General features: G+C 31.0%; 1 protein-coding gene across 7 annotated transcripts in view; it reads right to left on the reverse strand.

Annotated features, from left to right (window-relative positions):
• Dpp10 (Dipeptidyl peptidase 10) overlaps positions 1-21397 on the reverse strand; it is a 36114-nt gene extending 14717 nt beyond the window's left edge. Inside the window, exons 1-7 of one of the 7 annotated variants that reach the window (XM_078178998.1) lie at positions 13695-14074; positions 13340-13553; positions 5198-5359; positions 3609-3761; positions 2607-2734; positions 1758-1969; positions 1259-1422 (exon numbers count right to left, since the gene is read on the reverse strand). In XM_078178998.1, the coding sequence (XP_078035124.1) occupies positions 1259-1422; positions 1758-1969; positions 2607-2734; positions 3609-3761; positions 5198-5359; positions 13340-13531 (1011 nt within the window). In that variant the 5' untranslated portion in view covers positions 13532-13553; positions 13695-14074. Of the gene's footprint in view, positions 1-1258; positions 1423-1757; positions 1970-2606; positions 2735-3608; positions 3762-5197; positions 5360-8367; positions 8396-13339; positions 14080-21100 lie in introns of those variants that run through there. The other 6 variants (XR_013493911.1, XM_078179001.1, XM_078179000.1 and 3 more) reach the window with 6 other exon arrangements.
• Positions 21398-21635: the final 238 nt, after the last annotated feature.

Genomic DNA, 21635 nt, shown 5'->3' on the forward strand with positions numbered 1-21635 from the left:
TCTAGCTTATTTTTCTGGCCATCGTAACTATATGGTACATATGCATGTATTCTTCATAAAAAATTTTAAAGTAGCTTTTTGTTACATATGTACATAGTATCTAATTAAAAAAATCGTCTTCGTGTCGTCGTTGTAAATCATCGTTAATAATTTTTTATTCAAATTTTCTAACAAACTGAAATAATTGTTACACTACAATCAGTCATTATAATTACAATCGGAAAAATATAACATTTTCTTAACTGAATTTCTGATATAAGATAAATTATTTTTATTTAATATGTTGTGAACAAGACAGTTCATGATCTGGCATAAACCATATCATTGTTTTAATGAGAAAGACTGAAAAAAGTGATAATTCCACAAATTCATTATAATAACTCTTTTCCGAAATTATTACATATATATACATACAAGTTGTTTGTTTTAAATGAAACATCTAAATTATATCCGTTAATAATGGTGACATCGTTCGTGTTACATCATGAACTGTCTTGTTCAGCGCCAGCTAATGTTGATCATAACATATAAAGTGAAAACAATTTATTATATCTCGTATCAGAAATTTTATTAGTAAATTAAAAAATCTATTTATATATAAAAGGATCCATTCAGTTGTTATTGTAAGGAATTATAGGAGATGGGGTAAAAGAACGATACGTTTCCCCACTGTGTCAATATTTCAAGGATCAATTAAAGTAGGGGAGGACGATCCATGGGATACGGGATACTGTCCAGACGCAATGTCATCCGTCAGTGTCCCCAGTATTCCTGGCTGACTCTGAGATGCTGAAGTTGTAGCAAGAAAAGAGCACTTAAGATGAAGATACCTCTTCCGATCAGTTTTACCACGAAAAACAACGGTGTTGTTAGGGCAAGGACCGACACGTGACAAAACGATCTTCCCAAAAAATGAACCCAAGGGCTTTGGAGTTGTAACGAACGATATGTTTGCTTTTTTTATTGAAGTTACAATAAGATGTTAAAAAACAAAGATAAGTTCTCGAAGTTCTTTAAGAAACACGTTTATCTTAGAAACTGGCACTTATAATTTTGTCAGTTATAAATGGACGTGTTGTTGTGTAAAAATGTCTGTATCTATTGGCAGTCTACTAGACGTTTTTGCGTATATTATCGATGAAGAAGAGAAATATGAAAGTATTTAAATAATTAATGAATATTAAAAAACAACAATACTGGAATAACACCGTAATAGTAAATATTCGAAAGGTTGGGAAATATAAGAATAAAGCGCTACCTTCGGATAACGAAGAGATCGTATTTTCGGATAAAGAACCTTATTTTCTTCTCCAAACCACGATATGTGCATCTCCTCAACGAGCGAATCATTAAAAGATGCATATAACATCATATGACCATCTGGTGACATCCAAATAGCCTCTGCGCAGAGCAATATTTCCTCTAGATGCAACAAAAGCAATTAATCAATTAGCTGTTGCAATCTTTTTAGAAAGCGTCATAAAGAAATGCCTGCATTATGTGTTATGATGAATACACTTGTTAAACACTGCCGACCGATTAATATAACGTGCGCTCTATCAAAAATATACAGTATAAAGGTATGAATGCGCTATGAATAATTTTAGTTTAGGATGACAATATAATATTGGGAAAAGCTTTATTTTTTCCCCAAAAAGCATTAATAAAAAGAAAAACATCTAAAACCGGTAAAGTACTCAAAGTGACTAAATTATTTTGTTAATTTTGAATATGTATAGTATGATATATAACATTACCTTCGTACAGCCAATCGGGTAATCCATTCGACAAAATACCAGGAATTGATGTATTAGTAACTCGATAGCCTGTATTACTCATAGGACCAGTTCTATAATATATATCGTAATCTTGCACCATGACAAGTCCGTGACCGCGCGGAGTCCACTTTGCTAATAAAAGATAAGGGTGATCCTCCTTCTCCGGGTATGGACTTAATTTTATAATTTCCCTGCAATTACATACTAGCGATGTGCATTGTTCACAAGTGGTATTGCTTACGAGTATTGTGTTCAGCTACATATGTAAATAGCATAGTCCACTTGAAAGGAGTCATAAATGCTATTCTACGACCGTGAGGATATACTACTTAAGATTCGTGTAGTATCACTATTTTATGAGTACACAGAATACATTCTGATGACATGACACAGAATATATTCTTTAAAAATTATTTTTGTACAGAAGATTTGGAAGTTCTTATGTCGATGTAAAAATTTCCAATTTTTAGAAATAAATCTCTTATGAGGATCAGAATTGATAAAAAAAGGAAATGAAAAAAATTTTAATGTAGCATATCGTGGGCTAAAAATTTAAAACAATTGCAATTTGCAAAACCTTCAACCATTTGTAATTCACAGCAATATTCATTAGACTCGATGTAATTTTCGAAATGTATAAAATTAGCATAAATTCGTAAAATTTGTTTTTTCAATTTTTAAAACAGACTTGGAATGAAAAAGTTTGTAAAAAGCAACTTCCAATATTTTCTACTGCCACTAAAATTGTCACTTCGACATAATACCGTACGATTTATGCTACAAAAATGAAATCGTACAGATAAAATTTTATATAAGATCTTTACTAACCGTGTATTCACATCATAGACATTGTACTGTGCTAAATACGAGTATCGAAACAGTTTCTTCACGTTATAAGCTAGGAGCAAGTATTTACGATCCGGCGATAACAAGAACTTGGCAGGATTCAGTCTTCTCTGCACATAAAAAAAATTCTTAATGAATCCTTTCATCGCATCACTTATCGTTTTATTTTACTAAATTCTTGTCGTTCTATATTTTTACGTATAGGACTACGTATTTCTATACATTTTCAAACTACTCATTTTTATATTTTCAATTATTATTGTTTTTCAGCTCATTAGCTGTATGTATGTGTGGTATTCACTGAAGTTTTACAAAATACGTTGTGCTAACTTTTTATCAAAGGATGTATATATCTCAAAAGTTGCATTTGGCATATATGCTGGATGGTGTTCAGAGGTGTTATATGGTAACAATTGATTCATAATACTGAATTAACACCATATCAAGCAAGATATTTTAATCAAATATTTTTCTAATGGTACCAGAAAGGCATCGAGATAAAATGTGAATTAAATTTTATATTACTTTTGCATTACACTACGAATGTATACTAGTGTACTGATTTCTTTGTGACGTAATGTACATATTAGATTTTTGGGATAGATGAAATATAAATTTGTATATCTTTACAAAGCAGTTTAGACAATGATTTGCTTGTAAAATGTTTAGCTGTTGAAATTAAATTGGTTTTTCCCATTCAATATTCCTAATACAATTTATAATACTAATGTTTTGATTTTCATACCACTTCTTCGATTTGTAAATAATATTGGATACTATTGTATTAGACAAACCTAGCAAAATGACTTTTCAAATAAACATTCTAAAAGAACTTGTTATACAATTTTTAATATAAAGATTCTAAAGTATCTGTTCGATGGAAATATTTATTGAAAACATACCCAAAGGGTAAGGAGTTTTATCTTTCGAAATCTGGTTTCGTTGCATCGCCCTATTTTATTTGCTAATAAGTGTTATACTTACAAAAGTTTCATTGGGCATTAAGCTACGAGAGGTAACATTATCTTGATTAATATATAACAGCGAAATTCCACCCCAAACATCCCTGTAGCATATGTGTTGTTCGCTTGTCCATGATCCGTTGAAGAGGAGAGGGGTTAATTCTCCGGATAGTACCTGAAACATCATTAATTTTGAATAATTAATTAATCGGATGTCAAATTATAAGAAAATTTTACGGTCCAAATGAATCCTGTTATCGCTCAAATTTACCTTTTTGCACTTCAAATAAATTCTTTTCTGTATCATACTCACCTGTTTGCAAATAAAATTAACCCATTCACGTTTCGTATGCATCTTTTTGCAAAACCTTTTGCAGATCAAGACCGACCGTCTTTTATTCAATTTTCAAATTTAATACGAATTTATATACTTGTTTAAAAAATAATACAAATATTACCAATAATTGATCATTGTTAATCTTTCATAATTACTGTTAAAATGTCATTGAATTTTTATATTTCATATGAACTCTATTGTCAATAATTGCAAATAAGCGAATTTTACTTACAAAAAGATTAATCATACCTGCAAAAGGATTAACTTTATTTACGAAATACAGAATATAATGTACAAAAGGAATTTTGGACTATGAAACCTAAATGTATCCATCTTTTTTATTATTATTATTAAGAAATTATATTATTATAATTATTTATGAATTATAATAATATGTTACTTGCTTATAAACAGTTGTTATAAATTGTTCGATTCTTAACAGTTCAACTGACTGCAAGTTATTTCCGATAGTTCAAATTGTTTCCGGCGATTATCTACTCGTTCAAGGTAGTGTTATAGTTATACTAGGTATATTTACGCTATACATCAATATTTAATAGCGCAAGAATATTAGCTATCACCGCATTTACTGAATTACAAATTTTTACAAATTTTTGTAGAACGTGTAACTTAGTAAAACCACTAAGAGCTAAAAGACGTGTTCACTAGGCTTACGTTACTCACAATTAACTTGATCGATCTTTATTTTGCATAAAGATCCGCAGTTTTGTTATTAATAATGCACAACAATGGAATTAAAAACATTTATAAAGTAGTACAGTAATTCATTTTTAGAAAAAACAAGTCGTATGATAGAAAAAGTATCTAGTTTTCATAAAAGTATTTCGTAAAAGAAACAGAAAAAATATCTAGTTTTTCTGTGAATCGGTTGTCATGGCAACCAATGATTTGTTATCTATTATTAAGATAAAAGTGTTAGATTGTACTACAGTGAGCTCCAATAATATTATATTATTTTTTTAAATATTAGATACCTTTTGCGATTAAAATAAATTATATTAAAATAAATAAAACAAAAATAAAAATAGTAACGTTAAGCTAGTGTAAGTTCCAATATTATCATATAATTTGTTAAATGATAGATACCTTTCGCAATGAATAAAATAAATAAGATAGATAAAATAAATATTGTTTAATGCTAATGTTATAAAAATATAAAAATATTAGTAAACTTAGTTATTCTATAATAACAGAAATGTTTATGGCCGAATGACCATTCGATAAATTGTTAAATAACAAATAGTATTATATACCTCGGAGAGGCGTAGCCGTGTGCCTCGTACTCTAGGGCCTTCATCTGGTGGTGTTAACAGAGCAACTGATGTCACGATCAAAGCCAGGACCGCAACGATCACCAGTAGAGCAATCAGAATCCCACGCCAGTTTCTTTGATTCTGATTCGCTGAGACAAGCTCCTGTCACAAAGTTTTTCACTAACACTAATGTCAAGTAATCGAGAACAATACATAATTTATATTGCAGATTTCTACCAAACATTGTTGATAATAAAGCTGTAAGTTCTGCCATTGAGTATTACTAATATCGGTAGAATAGGATTGCCGGTTACAGTAGAGTGGCCAATTTTTGCAGCTCTTATTCAATTCAATTTTTTGATTGAAAAATAAACAAAGTAAAAGAATAAAAAGTCTCTTATTTGACAAATATAAAGTTAATTACGTCCGGAATCAAATGAAAGGCACAGTATTTATCATTACCGTCCTTCGGTAACCGTCTCCACTATCCTACCAATTTATCCTATTAATTCAAATTATTCATATGCGACGTTGTCTTTTAGTAAAGAACGTTTAACAATAATTCTAAGAAACCAAAATACAATTATATTTCAGAATGGAATGAAATCACTAAAATTTTTACTTTTAACACGACTACATAAGGTTCAACATTTGAAAGTGACACTATGCAAGTGTTAAACTTTAGACGGAAAATATAACAAAATCTCCAAGAAGATATTTAGATTAAAGATCTCTAGGTAAAGACCACGCTAATATACGTAGATAGCAAAACTACGCAGAGATTAATTTCTTTGCTTAATAATTTTAATAAGCCAATAGCAATGCAACAGTTTTTTTAAACCTCTCGAATGTTGCCACAATTTCACATTTTATGTTCTAGTTTTTGTCATAAATGCATAAAAATTACTGCAACAGATATCGCAACCGTACAGGAATTTCAAAATATATCAGCGTTTGGTGTCTATGATCAAGTATTTCAAGAAATATGTTATATAATATATAGTATTTTTCTATTGTTAAATATGAATTGTAACACTGACCAAATCCCTAAGATTTATCTTATCTAAATCGAACCTTCTTTCTGTCTAAATTTTATCAACTGTGTTTGGTAGGCTAGAACCATTATCAATTCGTCAGCTATTTTGATACTAATATAGCAGAATAGAAAGGTATTAAGCTTATTAAGGATAGAAAAGTTTAAAGCAGACCCCGATTATTCGAACTCTGAATATCTGAATCATTTTTTAACTTCCACGAGTAAATAAATGAATCTACGACGATCCATATACAATACGGTTTATTGTACAAATCGGTAAAATGAAATTTAGTACTTTAACTACGCTACTATTCCATTATCCGAACAGTTACGTTTTCTTGATAAGTTCGGATATCCGAGGTTCTATTGATTTCATTACCGATGATAATGCTAAATGCGTTGAACTATAAGTATCTTTTTGCTGTTTTGATATTCTATTTTAAACTAAATTAATCCATGTAATCACTTTTGCGCCCCCTCCCTCACCAAAGAAAAACAATCTTGAAGCGATTAATTACCTCAGAAAAGGAATCATTTTAACAAAAATGTAAAGGATTAAACATTCTATTTAACCCTTGGACACTAAATATTCCATAATATATATATACCCCTAAATATTCAATTTTCGGCAATTAAATGATATGAATTGCTTTTTCAATAGCAGATAGCTGCGAGAAATATCTTGGAAAATATTTTATGCAAAACTAGTGAAAAAGTGGCAATCGTAAGCACTGTGCAAGATCAAACGAATTTGATCATTCAATAAAACATTCTACTTTTTAACCTTTACATTTCATTCGGAAACATTATTTTAAAAAATACTATATTTCTAAAATAGTCAATCGATCGGAAACTATTGTGGACTCATATTTTAAAGCTCATAACTCAGTTAATTACCTTCGAAAACACACAAACAACAAAGTGTTTCAGAAAGGTCTCGTCAAATTAGATCTACCGCTTAATGATAAAAAATTGTGTATTCCACTTAAAAAAAATCATATTATCTTTTACGTGACCTGGATTCGCTACTTTATGAAAATTATATCAATAAAAATAGCGTCATGAAAGTTCAATAGAATGTCTAATACTTCAACACTTCTGTCGAAGGCATCTTACCCCAGAATGCTTTGTTTTTTAAATACAGTGGTGAATAATTATAGACTCAAAGCGATATCTGCATTATTACCGATATCTAAACGAAAACTTAACAAAATATGTTTCTATACTAGAAATAATAGAAATAGAAATATAAAAATATAATATTTTGCTAAGTATTTATTTAAATATCACTAAACGTGTAACAATTACTTTAAGACTACAATTATTCACACCATTGTAATTAGATTGCGGATTTTATGTACTTATGAGAAAAATGTGTAGATCAAATATAGAACTGTAGAAACATTTAAAGAATTTAAGCACGTTATTGCTCTACTTTCAACTGAATAAAATAATTAAAGGATGGAAGGAGTGTCTACGCAGCTTCCCTCTCTTGCAATTAATGCAAGCAATATTTATTTTGCATAAAAATCCATAGTCTAGAAATAATCAACCGCTTTGAATCGTAAAGGATAAACAGAAAAACTAGAGGGAAAGGTATACTAGTTTATATTTATTATTGTTATTATTATTATTATTAATATTACTATTATTATTATTATTATCATCATCATTACTCCAAAAAAGTTATTAATAATAATAATAATGTTATGCGAATTGCATGAGAGTTCATTTGTTGTGATATTCATACTGATAATTTCATATAATTTCATGTAACAAAGCACCATACGTATTACGCACGAACTCATCAGCTGAAACATGCGAGGACGCAGTTAGCGTCTACCTGTTTGCATTATCAAGCTAAGTGAGTAAGTATAATGCCATGCGTTGGCCTTAGGTCGCTGCAGACCTCAAAATTAGGGAATTTGCTAAACGGCCTGCCAAGGTACAAAGGTTACGAGCGTGCACATAGCAAGCGGAAGATCAATCCGGGACCGTCATGCTCCAGGAAGAGCCATTAGATTCGTTAAGCTAAAAATAAAAAGAAAAGAAAAACCGTAATTCGTAATACAGCCGAGCCAAAAGGGATCCTACATGAAAAAATAAGAGAAAGATTTGGTATAAAATTTTTTACCCGGTGCTTCATTTTCAAAAAAATCGAATTTAAAGCTTATTCATCTTTGTAAAGGATTTAGTTGTCGTCTATTCTTCTATCGCCGTTGTCTCCTTCCGAGACAATGTTTACAAAACCCGTGGTTCTATTGATAAATAAATAAAAATCACATTAATTTTAAAGTGTGCTATCTTTTTATCCGACACTGTAAGTTTCCGAGGGCGACATTAATTTGTTTCCATTTGACGCCGCTCATTGTCGGTAATAGTAACTTGCCATAGTTTTACTCTCAAATAGATATAATAAAACCACTGTTTTGCGGTGATGGCTCCACAGTGGCCCATGCAAGTTATCTCTAAATACTGTCTTTGAAGGTTGATGCATGCGGTCTAATTCACCGATCAGCTGGTTTATCAGATATAAACCCTTTTACACTTTTATTTCTAAGGATATTTACAATCAATAATTTATAAAACGTCTAATAATAGCACCGAAAACCTTGAGCAATGCTAGTATAGCACAAGCTTGTAGGAATGTACAGAGTCAGACTTTAATTAATCCTTATATTCTTTTAATCTATTGTTTCTCTTCCATAATGGGGAAGATCATGCACCGCGATTTTTGAATTACCTTTGCATCAACTTGTACATATGTATAATGGCAGAATGGAAAAGTTACTTTCAAATTATGAATGTTATAATACGTACAAGATACTAATTAATTACATCACATAACCATTTTCAACTGGTAAAATGATTCTTTTCTTTTACTTTCGTCTCACTTTTCATAAATATCGACCACTGTGCGATGTTTTTCTAACATAGTAACCTATGTAAAAGTTTATTTGTATGTAATAATTTCAAGCTGCAATTTATTGATACGTTGTTGTAATTAGTACATTGTACTTCCTTCCTTTCGACTCAAACACGTAAGTAGTTTAGGCTACGCGGCAAATTCTAAAAAGTATAAATTTTACCCTATTAGACCAGCACTATCGAACATGTATTCCAGAATTGTATTCCAGAAATACAAAGATGAATTCAACAAATAAGAGTTCAAAATTTAACCATTGAACTACCACTGAAGTGCACAAGAACATCTTATCTAATGTATTGTCTGCTCTAATAAAAGAACTGAAACAGATTGTCAGTCAAGTGGAAAACAACCCGGTTAAAAGATAAGCCATCGATGTGCTAAAAACAGCAAAAGTATCTAGGTCTAACATCTCGTGTCCAGAAAGAAAGATATTGGAAGAGGGAAATACAGTACAGTCATTTTATCGGCACCTATCCACAAAGCTCGTTGTACTACTCGTACAAATGAAAGTTCCTTTCTTTATCGTATCATGTTAACAACAAAGTCAGACATTGAAAATGTCAATTTAAAAAGTGCATTAAAACGAATAGGTTAAATTAAATACTTCAGGAAAAGAAGACACGCGCGAGAAACGGAAATTATAAATCAAGTCCAAAGTAGTTGCAAGACTTAAATAATCAATAACAGTGATAAAAGGTATTATAGTAGTATTGTAATTGCTTATATGTATAGAATTATAATAACATATTAGAATAATATATCAGAATTATAATAATTCTTAATTATAAGCTACTTATATCCCCTAAAAGATTAAAATACTCCGTTTATTTAATAAAAAATTACTTCTTAACACTGTGTAAATAAGTGATCTAATTCCTACCAAAATAAAAACATAATAAGATAAGAAAGCCTATTTAAAGACATTTTTCGGTTTCCAAAACTGTCGGAAAAATGCTAGTAAACATATTAATTTAAAAACATGGCAAAACTTGGGTTCATAATAGTAAGAGTTTATCGCTGCAATTTCAGGAATTTTCAACGCAATTAAAAGTCTGATTTTGATCTTCTTAGTACAAAGAAATATCAGCGGCAACTAATCACCGCCAACACTGAAATTGTGCGCAACTTTCGGGAATTTGGGTCAAAATCCGTTCAAATCCTGACGTGGGGTTGATACAAGAGTGACCAACTTCCTTCTCTACCCGCTGCTTGAGATGTTTCAGCTGACATTAGCACATACATACAACATAAACAACGTATACACACGCAGCCATATACATCCGTAAAAGGAAGCAAAGAAATGTGACAAAGACAGACAGATAGGTCGATGGAGTCGAGTGGATATGGAGTAGGCAGTTCTCCTACATCACACTCAACGAAACAGGCAAGTAGGGAGAGTAGTCACGTGCAGCCCGTGGACTGTTAATTTGTCAACCCTATTTTATTCTATAAACAATAACGTGATATGTAAACAATGACAATAAAGCGTGTTGTCTAAATCCTAAAAAACAAGATTTGTATCTGTCAGAAAAATGACTATCAGTTGATACAGAGAGATACTTGATGACAATACTTTTTTATTTTCGCGACTGAACTTACAATAAACGTTTGTAACGATGTGAGACTAAGCATTGCAGGAATTCGCCTGTAAGACCTTTCAATGTAGCATGTTGATATTAACATGTTACAATTTTAAACAATAATTATATTTCCATACTCCTTAACAGTAACTTTAAGTATCATCCGACTTTTCAAATTTAGTTCATTGATTATGAAGGAATTTTTCAGAAGTTTTTAAAAGAACGAGAAAAATGAAATACAACAGAAACTCCTCAATTATCCGAACCTGCGACATTAGAATTCTCTGTTCAAGTAAGGTTCGCATGTGACAATTTGAATTAAATCAGGCCATAAATCTTATTAATTACTTGAAAAAGTTAGTATATATAAAAGTCAACGATAAAAATGAGATCGAATTGTTCGTATTATTTTTAGATGGAATGTTCTTTCTTTCTATATTTATTTCCATATTGTATTGTCTACACAACATTCAAAATGATGAAAAAAGAATCGATAAACCATGCTTAAAAATTCGAAGTAAAAAAATCAAAAAATTAATTTTTATTTACATAAGATACGTTATTTATTTACTAAACCTTTACAAGGGCTCGATGTATGTTAAATAGTTAAACAAAATACTTTAATTTTGTGAGTATTTCTAGGTAATAGCTCGACAGCTAACGCATTCATTTAACAAAAGACGGCAACTTCTGTACATTTTAACGTGTGGAGTGTACTTCTAAGCATCGCACAGTCTCATATTCCTTATTTGATCCTGACATGCACGTTATAGTCCAGTCCTACCCTCTGCAACTATTACTATACTTGGCAATCTCTCTTGTAAGCAAGCGTTTGAAAAAACGCTGACGTGCACAAAGCAGTCGCCTTTCTTTCCAAGTGAAATAGCAGATTTTTGTATTCATGGAATGTACAACCTTGTGGGTTGTTGTGAAAAGCAATAAGTAGTCATTATTATTACAAACCTTTTCCGTTATGTATTACTGTATACTTCATTTTAAAAGAAATCCTATATGAAAATATGTGATTTCAACTTTGTTTTCCAGTCGCTAGTAATTAAGACTTTCTAGAAATTTAATTAGATGAATAGATTATTAAACTAGATTAAATAAGACTATTAAACTATTAGTTCCTACTGTATATGAAAGAATGGGATAAGAAAATACGTACAATTGTAAAAATATAAGTTGGGCGTTATTCTAGGCCTAGTAGGCAAGGATTAAATAAAAATTAATAAAAATAAATAACTAAACTTTTTCGCAAAAACAGTCGCACAATCAAACTGCAATAAAGCATGTATGTCAAGTGAAAAATACATATTCTCGTTGAAATTACGATCAGTCTTCGGCTCTATGTATAATACCTGCCCTATGACATTTTCGAATCATAAGGGCGAATCCCTTCTATTTTTAACACGAGACGACGGAATTATTTATTCAGATTTGAGTATCCACTTTTGTACAGATAAATCGGGTATAGGAAAGATCAAGGTCAAGAGTAACAGAAGGTAAAAAAGTGACATTGTAAATAACTCGAAATTCATTATACTGATTATCGCAAATTTATAATATACGATGCCGCATTTCGATTAAAGTACTCACACCTAAATTCTAGTAATGTAAATAAATAATTAATTACATAAAGATATAATTATTCCTTATGAAAGAAGGTGCTTTTTTATCTTTAATTTGACTTTGGAAAAATTGCAAAGACAACAATCAAAATGAAAAATGTAATAACAAATAAGATGTGTAATATTATAGTCTAGTATACTTCAATTCATAGATACATACAGATCTAACAAGCCAAATGAAAAACGGGTGCAGTGCGTGGAGTAAAGATTGACTACATAAAAATTGCATTAAACATGCATTATACATTTATTACATGAATATTGATTACATGAAACGGAATAACTTATAATTGAATAAAATTATTGTAATATTTAATGTCACTATGTTTGCTTAGTATGAATATCAAACATTTAATTCTTGAGATAGTGAAATCCAAAAACATGTAGTTTGTTGGCAAAATATGTCAATTACAGTAGTCATCACTTTGATTAATAAACTATCTGTCAAGAATTGAACATTTGATACGTAAAAAATCTTTTAATATGATAAAGTGCATGTGAATAAACAGATACATTAGTAAACACTATTGAATTGTGTCAACTCTCCAGAGAGAAAAGTAAGCGTTCATAATATCTGTTTCTAGAGTTTCTTGAGTTATAAAGTTTCTAGAGTTGTTATATATTACTTTATGTTTTGAATCCATTTTAGTTTGCGTCAAGTCTTTTGAGACACAATTACTTGGTCTCCATATTACGCATTTATATGCTATATTTTATGAGCTATAATTTTATACGGATGAGTCTCTTTTAATGTGATAAATATAATTCATAATTTATATTGAAAACTAGAGCAATGAATCAAAATAATCCTCACATTGGCTAGAAGATCTTATACAAATTCAGAATAATAAGAATACCTAAAACTTTCTTTGAAGATTTAAATGAAATTGATACAAATCTTAAAATAAGCTTATCTTAAAACTTTATTCATTTCATTTGATTGAAAATTAACTCTAATTTGGTCACCTTTTCTTCCATTGTTCTCTCCAATCCTATACTCTTTTTCACTTGCACATTGTTCATTTTCTCCTTCATATTTTGTCCTCCAGTTTCCGTATTTTCTGTTTCATCATTATTTTCACTCCCTTCCATCTCTTCTCCTTCCGTTAGGTCTTCACTTTCAGGTCTCGTATCCCTATCTTCATTTCTTCTCCACATGTTTTGACTTTACATCTGATCTCTTTAAGTTCATTTACAAATGTATGTAAAGTTTGACTATCTCTTACTCTTTTCCTTCCTCTTCCTTCTCTATCCTTATTTTCTATTGTACCTACTATCTTCTTTCTTATTAATAATAATCCTAATAAACTATTATTCTTACCTTTTCCCAAACATTTTACCTTACTGAATCTATGTCACTTTGATAATTCTGTTTGCTTCCAATGCATTTTAAACTTTAATCATATTTTACTGTCTATCTACTCTTGATATTAATTCTTCCCTTTTCTGTGGTTTAACCCGTTATTCTAACGTTGCCCACATCAACCTAACCTCTATCCTTACACTTGATTGATACGCATCATTTTTTCTCTCTTCCACTTCACCTCCAAATATTCATAGTTTTATCATCATCAGACTACTTTAATCTGCATTCTACAACACCTAATATGCTTCCACTGCACCAAAAACCCTCGTAACCTCTAGGAAAATATTCTGTCTATATCGGCTCAAAGTAAAACCATGACACTTTCATTTTCGTATTTCATGAGGATATTCATAATTTAAGAGAAATATTTAAAGAAAATATCAAACATATTTAATAAAGCGTAGTTAAAATTCGTATAAATTTATCAGAAACAAGATAAAAATTTATTTAAATTCAATTTTAAAAAACATTGAAAACTAAACTTAAACTAAAACTCGGACAGTTGGCGACACCGTTAGAGTTGGTATACAAAACATTGGGAATCCCCAGTCTACGTCTTCGCGAAGTTAAATTTTGATATTTAAAATGGGAACATACATTTGACAAACACCATTAAAAAGAAAATTAATTATTAAATTTAAAACATATGGATAGATGTTCCAGTGTTTAAAGAGAATAAATCATGATAAATTATTGCAAAATGTTGGCGATGAAGTCCACGTTACAGAGACTAGAAATATACAAATATACTAAATTGATACAACATCTCGACTGCAAAAATAAACATTAAAATTATAGAAATATTTTTAACAGTGGTGACATCTAACTTATTCTGTTTTGTATCTATTTTCTATCAGACGATTTTCGAGAAGAAAAGTCCTGCACAAATAAACTCACTTTTTACTTAGGGAGTAATAGAAGCAATCGTATTCCAAGTGAACGATACGATATCCATTTAAATCGTGGAATATTTTCTAATTCCACATAGCAGGGGTGAGAACAATTTAAGTATTTATAACATCGACCGTGACGGCGTGATGAAACTGATCAATAAAAGTTGTCACAAGTTATAGTACTATAAAAACAGACGTAAAAAAATAGAGGGATACCACGTCATTTAATAGGATAAAATATCTAAAAATAAGACAAATTTTTAGAGAGACTGCTTTCTTTAGAAATAGTTTTGGAAAAACTAATATTGAGGTTTATTAATATTTTATTATTTATTTATATAGTTATATTTTTTATAAATTTATTTGTCATAGTAATTTCACTAATCTAAATAACGTGTACAAAAACTGCAAACCAAAAATACGATATCGATTAATATTTCTTCAATTCTATTATATTTTTCTTATTATCTTTTATATTGTTTATTTGATATATATGTAGTACATTATAATATATATATATGTATAATGTCGCATTTTTTTACTAATATTATATTACTACTGTATTGCTGCAGACGTGATATTATCTTCTGCGTTTCCTAAAGTATATTCGAAATATCAAGAATATTATTCGTGCTGTACTTTATCACAATCATCAATTTTCAGTTAAAATAATACCGAAACTGTATCAGATTGTAGCTTTATTTCATTGGTAATAGTTTAGAAACAGTAAACCGGACACCATATTTAATATTACCCACCCTATTCAATTTAGTATATTGAAATAGAATTCATAATTCACATAGACTTTAATATCTTTTAAATACACTATTTAATATTTCTTTAATATACTACTAAATATTTTTTTGATATACTATATTCAACCTATTTTAATAAAGACAGAACGAGATTTCTTGGTTACTCCTATCTTTTGCAACAAGTGCAAATAATGTTTAATTTCCATAAAAACTCACAAAAAACTCACAATTACTAATTTGTCATTGACTATCTACAATGCATATAACTTATTATTAAACGTGCAGATTGTACGAACGTTCACAATAATTTTTAAACGCCCATATCAATTATAAAATTTATAGAATAATAATCTTCAATTTAGAGAAACTACAAAACAGTATTTTATACAACAGAACCTCTATTACTCTCAATTACGAATGTCAAATACGTTTCATATGTAATCAGCCCAATCTAAGGGATTTCAACACATATTAAATAAATTTATTACATAAATCGATAAAAATTAAGTCTGTCGTTGTAACTAAGTAACTGCCGTGTTATTCTCAATATTCATGTAAAATTGTTTACCTTGGACAATTGAGGGTCTAGTGTATATGTAAGACTGTGTCTTTGAATATTTGAATAAATTAATTTCTTGTGCTATAATTATGGAATAAATGTATTTTTCAATGCGTTTTAAATATTCATGAGAGTTCTTATCTTTTAATATGACTCATATGTGTAATGGGTACCTAAAATTTTATAAAAAAAAGAAGGATCGAGATTAAAGCACATATCGGTGATATGATCGATCATTCGTTTATTTTTCCGACATATATTTTATTTTTCCCCAACTAAGCATTATTGTGCTCCTTAGAAAGAAATTAACAAGAAAATTGCTGCGAGCAAATGAACTTTCTGACGGAAGAATGGCGATGATTGATGACGTTTGTGTTATAAGTACAAGTAACAACTACATCACGAAAAGAGGCTACGACTACATTACGGACTGTATAACTAAAAGATGTAATCACGGCGAAGGAAAGCATTGACTGATGAAGCTGTTTCTTCAAACTGAATGAAAAATGCTTTGTGCTACTTTGAATTCCACTGAATCGTCTATCGAGATAAAAAAGCACTGTCGATTAAATTTATCGAAAAGTACAATCGACAGATGTGGATTTTAAGATCACCGTGCATTGTGCCAACAAAAAACTTCACTGACACAGAAATTGAAACTCGCAGGTAGTTAAGGAAAACTTTCTTTTGTTAAAGCGAACATGAATAGAAACTAGCAAAGATAAATATAGTTTTGGTGGCAAATCGATCATGATGCGAACTTGTTTTTATAGTGCGTGGAAAAATTGTATAGTTTCTGTTTCGAGCAGTTTATATAGATACTTTAAAGAACTATTAGCAACTATATTTAACGGATCAGAATTATACATTGAAAAGCATAATCAAAAGTCTAGTTATAAGCATTCAATCATATATTATTCAACGCGTGGAGATGGAACGTGATAAATTTTTAATATCTTTGCATCACGACTGAAATAAAATGATTGCTGTGGACAGATATGTTCGTGAAACATCGTTTCAACAGCAGTTCCATTAGTTTATTATTTAGACATTATTTAGAAGTAAGAAACAATTTTATAGCGTTATTTATTTCTGAAGAACCAAAATTATTAAAGATCTATAGGCTTGACACAAAATAAGCTATCAATTCGTCTCTGGAAAATAGTTTTAATACTAATACGAAATTGAAATACAATTAGAAGGAAATTAAGTGAATTTTTTGGTGGCAAAAGTTTAATACAATTGTTTTGTAAGTTTAGTAACGTAGATCTGCGATCGAAGTTTTACGAATGTCCACAGAAATAAAACAAAAGGAATAAATATGTGAAAGAATGCATTTTTTTGTTATTAAAACATTACTATTTAATAATTGTTTAGCTGATGAAACTACGTACCTGGGCGTGTACAATAATACACAAGTTTAAATAAATTTATATTAATATATTTGTGATGTAAATGCATACAATTATTTGGTGCATCTGACCTACTTTTCTCATTTTATATCATTCGATAATTGTTTGGTATAAAACAATTTAAGAATGTTAAAAACAATGTAAGGGAACGAAATTAGACACTATGCCATTATTTAATACAATTATCGCTACTAGATGATATATGACAGTACGAGAACATTATTCTACTATGTGACAATAAGAGCAACATATTATATACCATCGAAAATAACAATGAAACTATTAACTATATTAGACGCTGAATTACGTCTTCAGATATGTACTATACGCGTGTATGTACTTACACACGGAGAAAGGAAGCGTTACAAAGGTTTACAGAAGCAACGAATTAATTTGTTTTTACTTTTAGTCCATTGTCGATGATTCTACTATTTTCAATTGCCATTGATAAGCTGCAACACTTGACAAAGAAGGTTAATCGAAAAATGTGAAATTAGGGGGATGGAGATTGGCCACCCTACTTTATGATACACACTGCACATACTAAAAATGGTGTCGGGGTCGATCATCGGTGTACAAACGAGATTCTTTAGACAACGAGGAAAAAAAGATTCGAAAGAAAAAGTTTCTGTGTGAAATTCGACTGGAAAAATTTAATTGAGAAAGAAGTCACCATACTTTACACAGAGGGATGTTAGTAAACTTTAACATCATTGTTAAAGAAATAAAGAAAATTCTTCGATGGAACAAGACATTCGTAAAAAACCATTAATTTATTTGTAGAAAATACATGATTTTGTACACGATTACGCGCTCATTATTTGACGAATACCATTAATTTTTAACACACGTGTTGCAGTATAACGAAGACACGATTAATAAAATCTGATCCGCGATATAACTAATCTAATTATTATTGTTACGGACGAGTTTTAGTTACTTCATGCCAAGACAGACTCGACTGTAAAAGGAAAATTACGTCATTAAAATGAACAAATACAAACTCGTCAAGTCTAAAACAAGGAACCGATTATTTTTATCACTGACACTGGCGGATATTCATGGAGCGGAACCGCCACGTCACTGACATATCCGAATGGACCATCATTCGCTTGAAAAATAAATGAATATCTCATTTCTACCAACCACAATAAATAATAAAACGTCGTGTTTCACAAAATGTACACATTAGTCCCTCATTGAATAGTTCCACGGTTATTTATGAAATAGTGTGTATATGTTTCTGAGTACTTTTTCTACTTCTTCAAAAAAGAATGACTTCTATTTATTTACGACTTCTTTATATTTAAACGCAGAAATATGTCTGTAGATAGCATAAGAAGAAAGTGAACTGATTTTAACGACAGGAATAAGCTACTGCGTGTTGTTACATCGAAGTTGACATTACATCTACCGAACCCTAAATGCGACTAATGCGTATCTTGTTTTGTATCAATGACAAATTTATGGATAACAGTGTTATAAATAGTAGATTTATTGAAACTTCGTAAACGTTTTGTTATAATATATGTTCGACCGTAGAAGTTTATCTAAAAATGTCTCATAGATACATTTTTACAACGTCAGGAATCGTAAAAGAGAAGATCGAAAACTAGTCATGTTAGTTATAATTAGACTGCGGATTTTTATGCAAAATAAACATTTTCTAAGACGATTGTAGAAAATCGAAGTTACATCAAAATAAATGGGTTCTTTTAATAATTTTGACAAATAGACAATAATATACCAATATTATTCAGTTCTGTTTATGTTTTCATGATCTTATATGTCAGCAACTTATTTTTGTCATTGATGCATAAAATCAGCAAACTAGTTACAATGTTAATTATGTAGTTGATTTTCATCGTGAATTTTATAGTTCTTGTTTCACGAATGAACCAATTCAGTGAACCAAAAGAGCTTCTTCGATATATTCTACGTTGCCCAATATTTTGACAATAGATAGTATAGTCATGCGACAATATAGATATGTTTATGCAAAACTTGTATATAAAAAAATGGTTTAAATCGATTGTTAGAATCCTGAATCTTAGAGAACGTCTTGAACGTGACTTGTCTTCCAATAACTAATTGCTTCTTTTAAATCGTTCGAGCGATCGCCTATTCTTGCAGAATTCAGAATTTTCCTAACAAAAGCTACAAGTGCAACTTGCTGCATACGCTGCTGCATCTCCAACTTTAATTTCACAACAGCTCGAATGCTCGAGTTTAGAACACTCGACTTACCCCTTTTAAGCCTACGAACAATGGAGCATCGATACAAATGAAGGATGCAAATGCTACTGTCAAATGCTGCTTAGATCAACTAATTGCAAGAGAACAAAGCACCAGCATTGTTCCATTAATCGGCGTTGGTCGTGTTAATTCCACGAAATGCCATAGAAAACTCCATTTGAATTCCCCTACGATCGAGAACCCGCGCAAACTTACCCCGGGCGCTGCCGTGTCTCGTTAGCTCGGGGGATTATGTTTCTGGCTAATCTAACCACGATTATGTCCCCGAGGAACAACGGTGTAATTATTGTGCCGTATTTATCAGGAATCGTGTCCAGACGGATGTTCAGCAAGAACGTATACATACGCGAGATTTCTTAAGGCACGATGCGCATTACGCGCGTTCCCTGTACATATTATAAATGATTCAGCACGAGTTTGCATTAAGTAGGCACACGAGAGATTTCACGCAATCCACAGAGCTCTTGACATGCGTATTGAACAGAGATAGTTTGAAAATTAGTTGTTAATCGCCCGATACGTTTTTGTTTCTCCTTCAAGCAGAGATTACCATGGGCAAGAACAATAGGTCCACGGAAATTTCATAGCACGATTGTTTCTCTACCAAATTGCGGTGTTGTTTATGCAAGGAAGCGTGTCGTAATCAGACCACGGGCATTTGTACAAGATAAAAATTGTTTGCACTAATTACAGAAAACGAGAACCGATTAACTGTTTTTAATAACATTAGTGAACTAAAACTAATATATCGACTGTTTTAATTGCAGATGTACATAGTTACCATAAATGCATAAAATCCGCAGTCTAGTCGCAATTAGACTGCAGACTTTCATGCAAAAATGGTCTGCGCTAATTGGAAGATATGTGAACTATGTGTGTTTCTCTTCTTAAGAATTTCAACGAGTTAAAAAATAAGACAATGTTCTCACCAATTTTGATTTAATCTATCCTTTACTTGTAAAATCCGTGGTCAAGTCGAAATATAATTTCAGCAATGATGCTACCCTTTCTACACAAATTGTGTAAATAAACTGTCTTTAAACAGTGGTCAGATGTAGCATATCTGTGTATAAGAGAAAAGCTAGTTTGTAAGGAATATGTCACTGAAACACACCAATTATAAAGCAATACGAACGAAAAATAGTCATCTCAAACTCGAGGGAAGGCTATTCGTTTCGACATCATGATCGGAACAAATTTAACCGTGTCAATTCAAACGTTAACATCGTGTTAATTTCTACTGATATTTTGTTTTCTTTAAAGTAGTATATCGAAAATGACTTTAGCTTGTAACATGCGTGGATGCGAGGTAGCATAATTCTGTAAAATTGTGCGCGTGCTGCACTGTGTTCTACAAGTGGAGTGTTGCTCGGAAATGTTTATGAGGATGATTCTAAGACTATCGATTCAAAAGCGCATTTTGGTTACTGCTTCGAATATAGTGGAACGAAGTGATAAATAGAGGAAGTTGAAATTGATTAATTACCTCGTCGTCGTAAATGTTATCGTGATCTGCCATTGAAAATAGAAATTGATTTTCTGTGGATAGTGTTAACTTAGAAAGTAATCAATAGGATGTTATGCTCTTCTCGAATAACAACGAAAAATTATAGCACTTCGCGATGTACACAGGATATACACACTCACATAAGTAGAACGGAGAGAGAGAGAGAGAGACAGACAGACAGACAGAGTTAGAGAGAGAGAGAGAGAAAAGGTCGAAAGACAGACGGTGGTAATTCTTTGTAACTGGTTTCCGTAACGATACGACACGTTCTTTGACTTCCACATACACCGTGAGAATTTCTGGTACTGCTAGGAAGATTGTCTCCAATGATGCTGCGGGAATGAAGCCTGCGCGTTTTGGATGCTGCGCGCTACCATCCGCTTCTTTAGCGTATCCTTTTTCGCTTATTTTAACGCGAATAGGATCATTATGTTAAGATCAACCATAGACGTTAACATTCTGCGCGTTCACAAGCGACGAAGAACGATTTCACCGCGACACATATGATCTGTTT

This window comes from Augochlora pura, chromosome 4 (assembly GCF_028453695.1).
Source record: "Augochlora pura isolate Apur16 chromosome 4, APUR_v2.2.1, whole genome shotgun sequence".
Lineage (NCBI taxonomy): Eukaryota > Metazoa > Arthropoda > Insecta > Hymenoptera > Halictidae > Augochlora > Augochlora pura.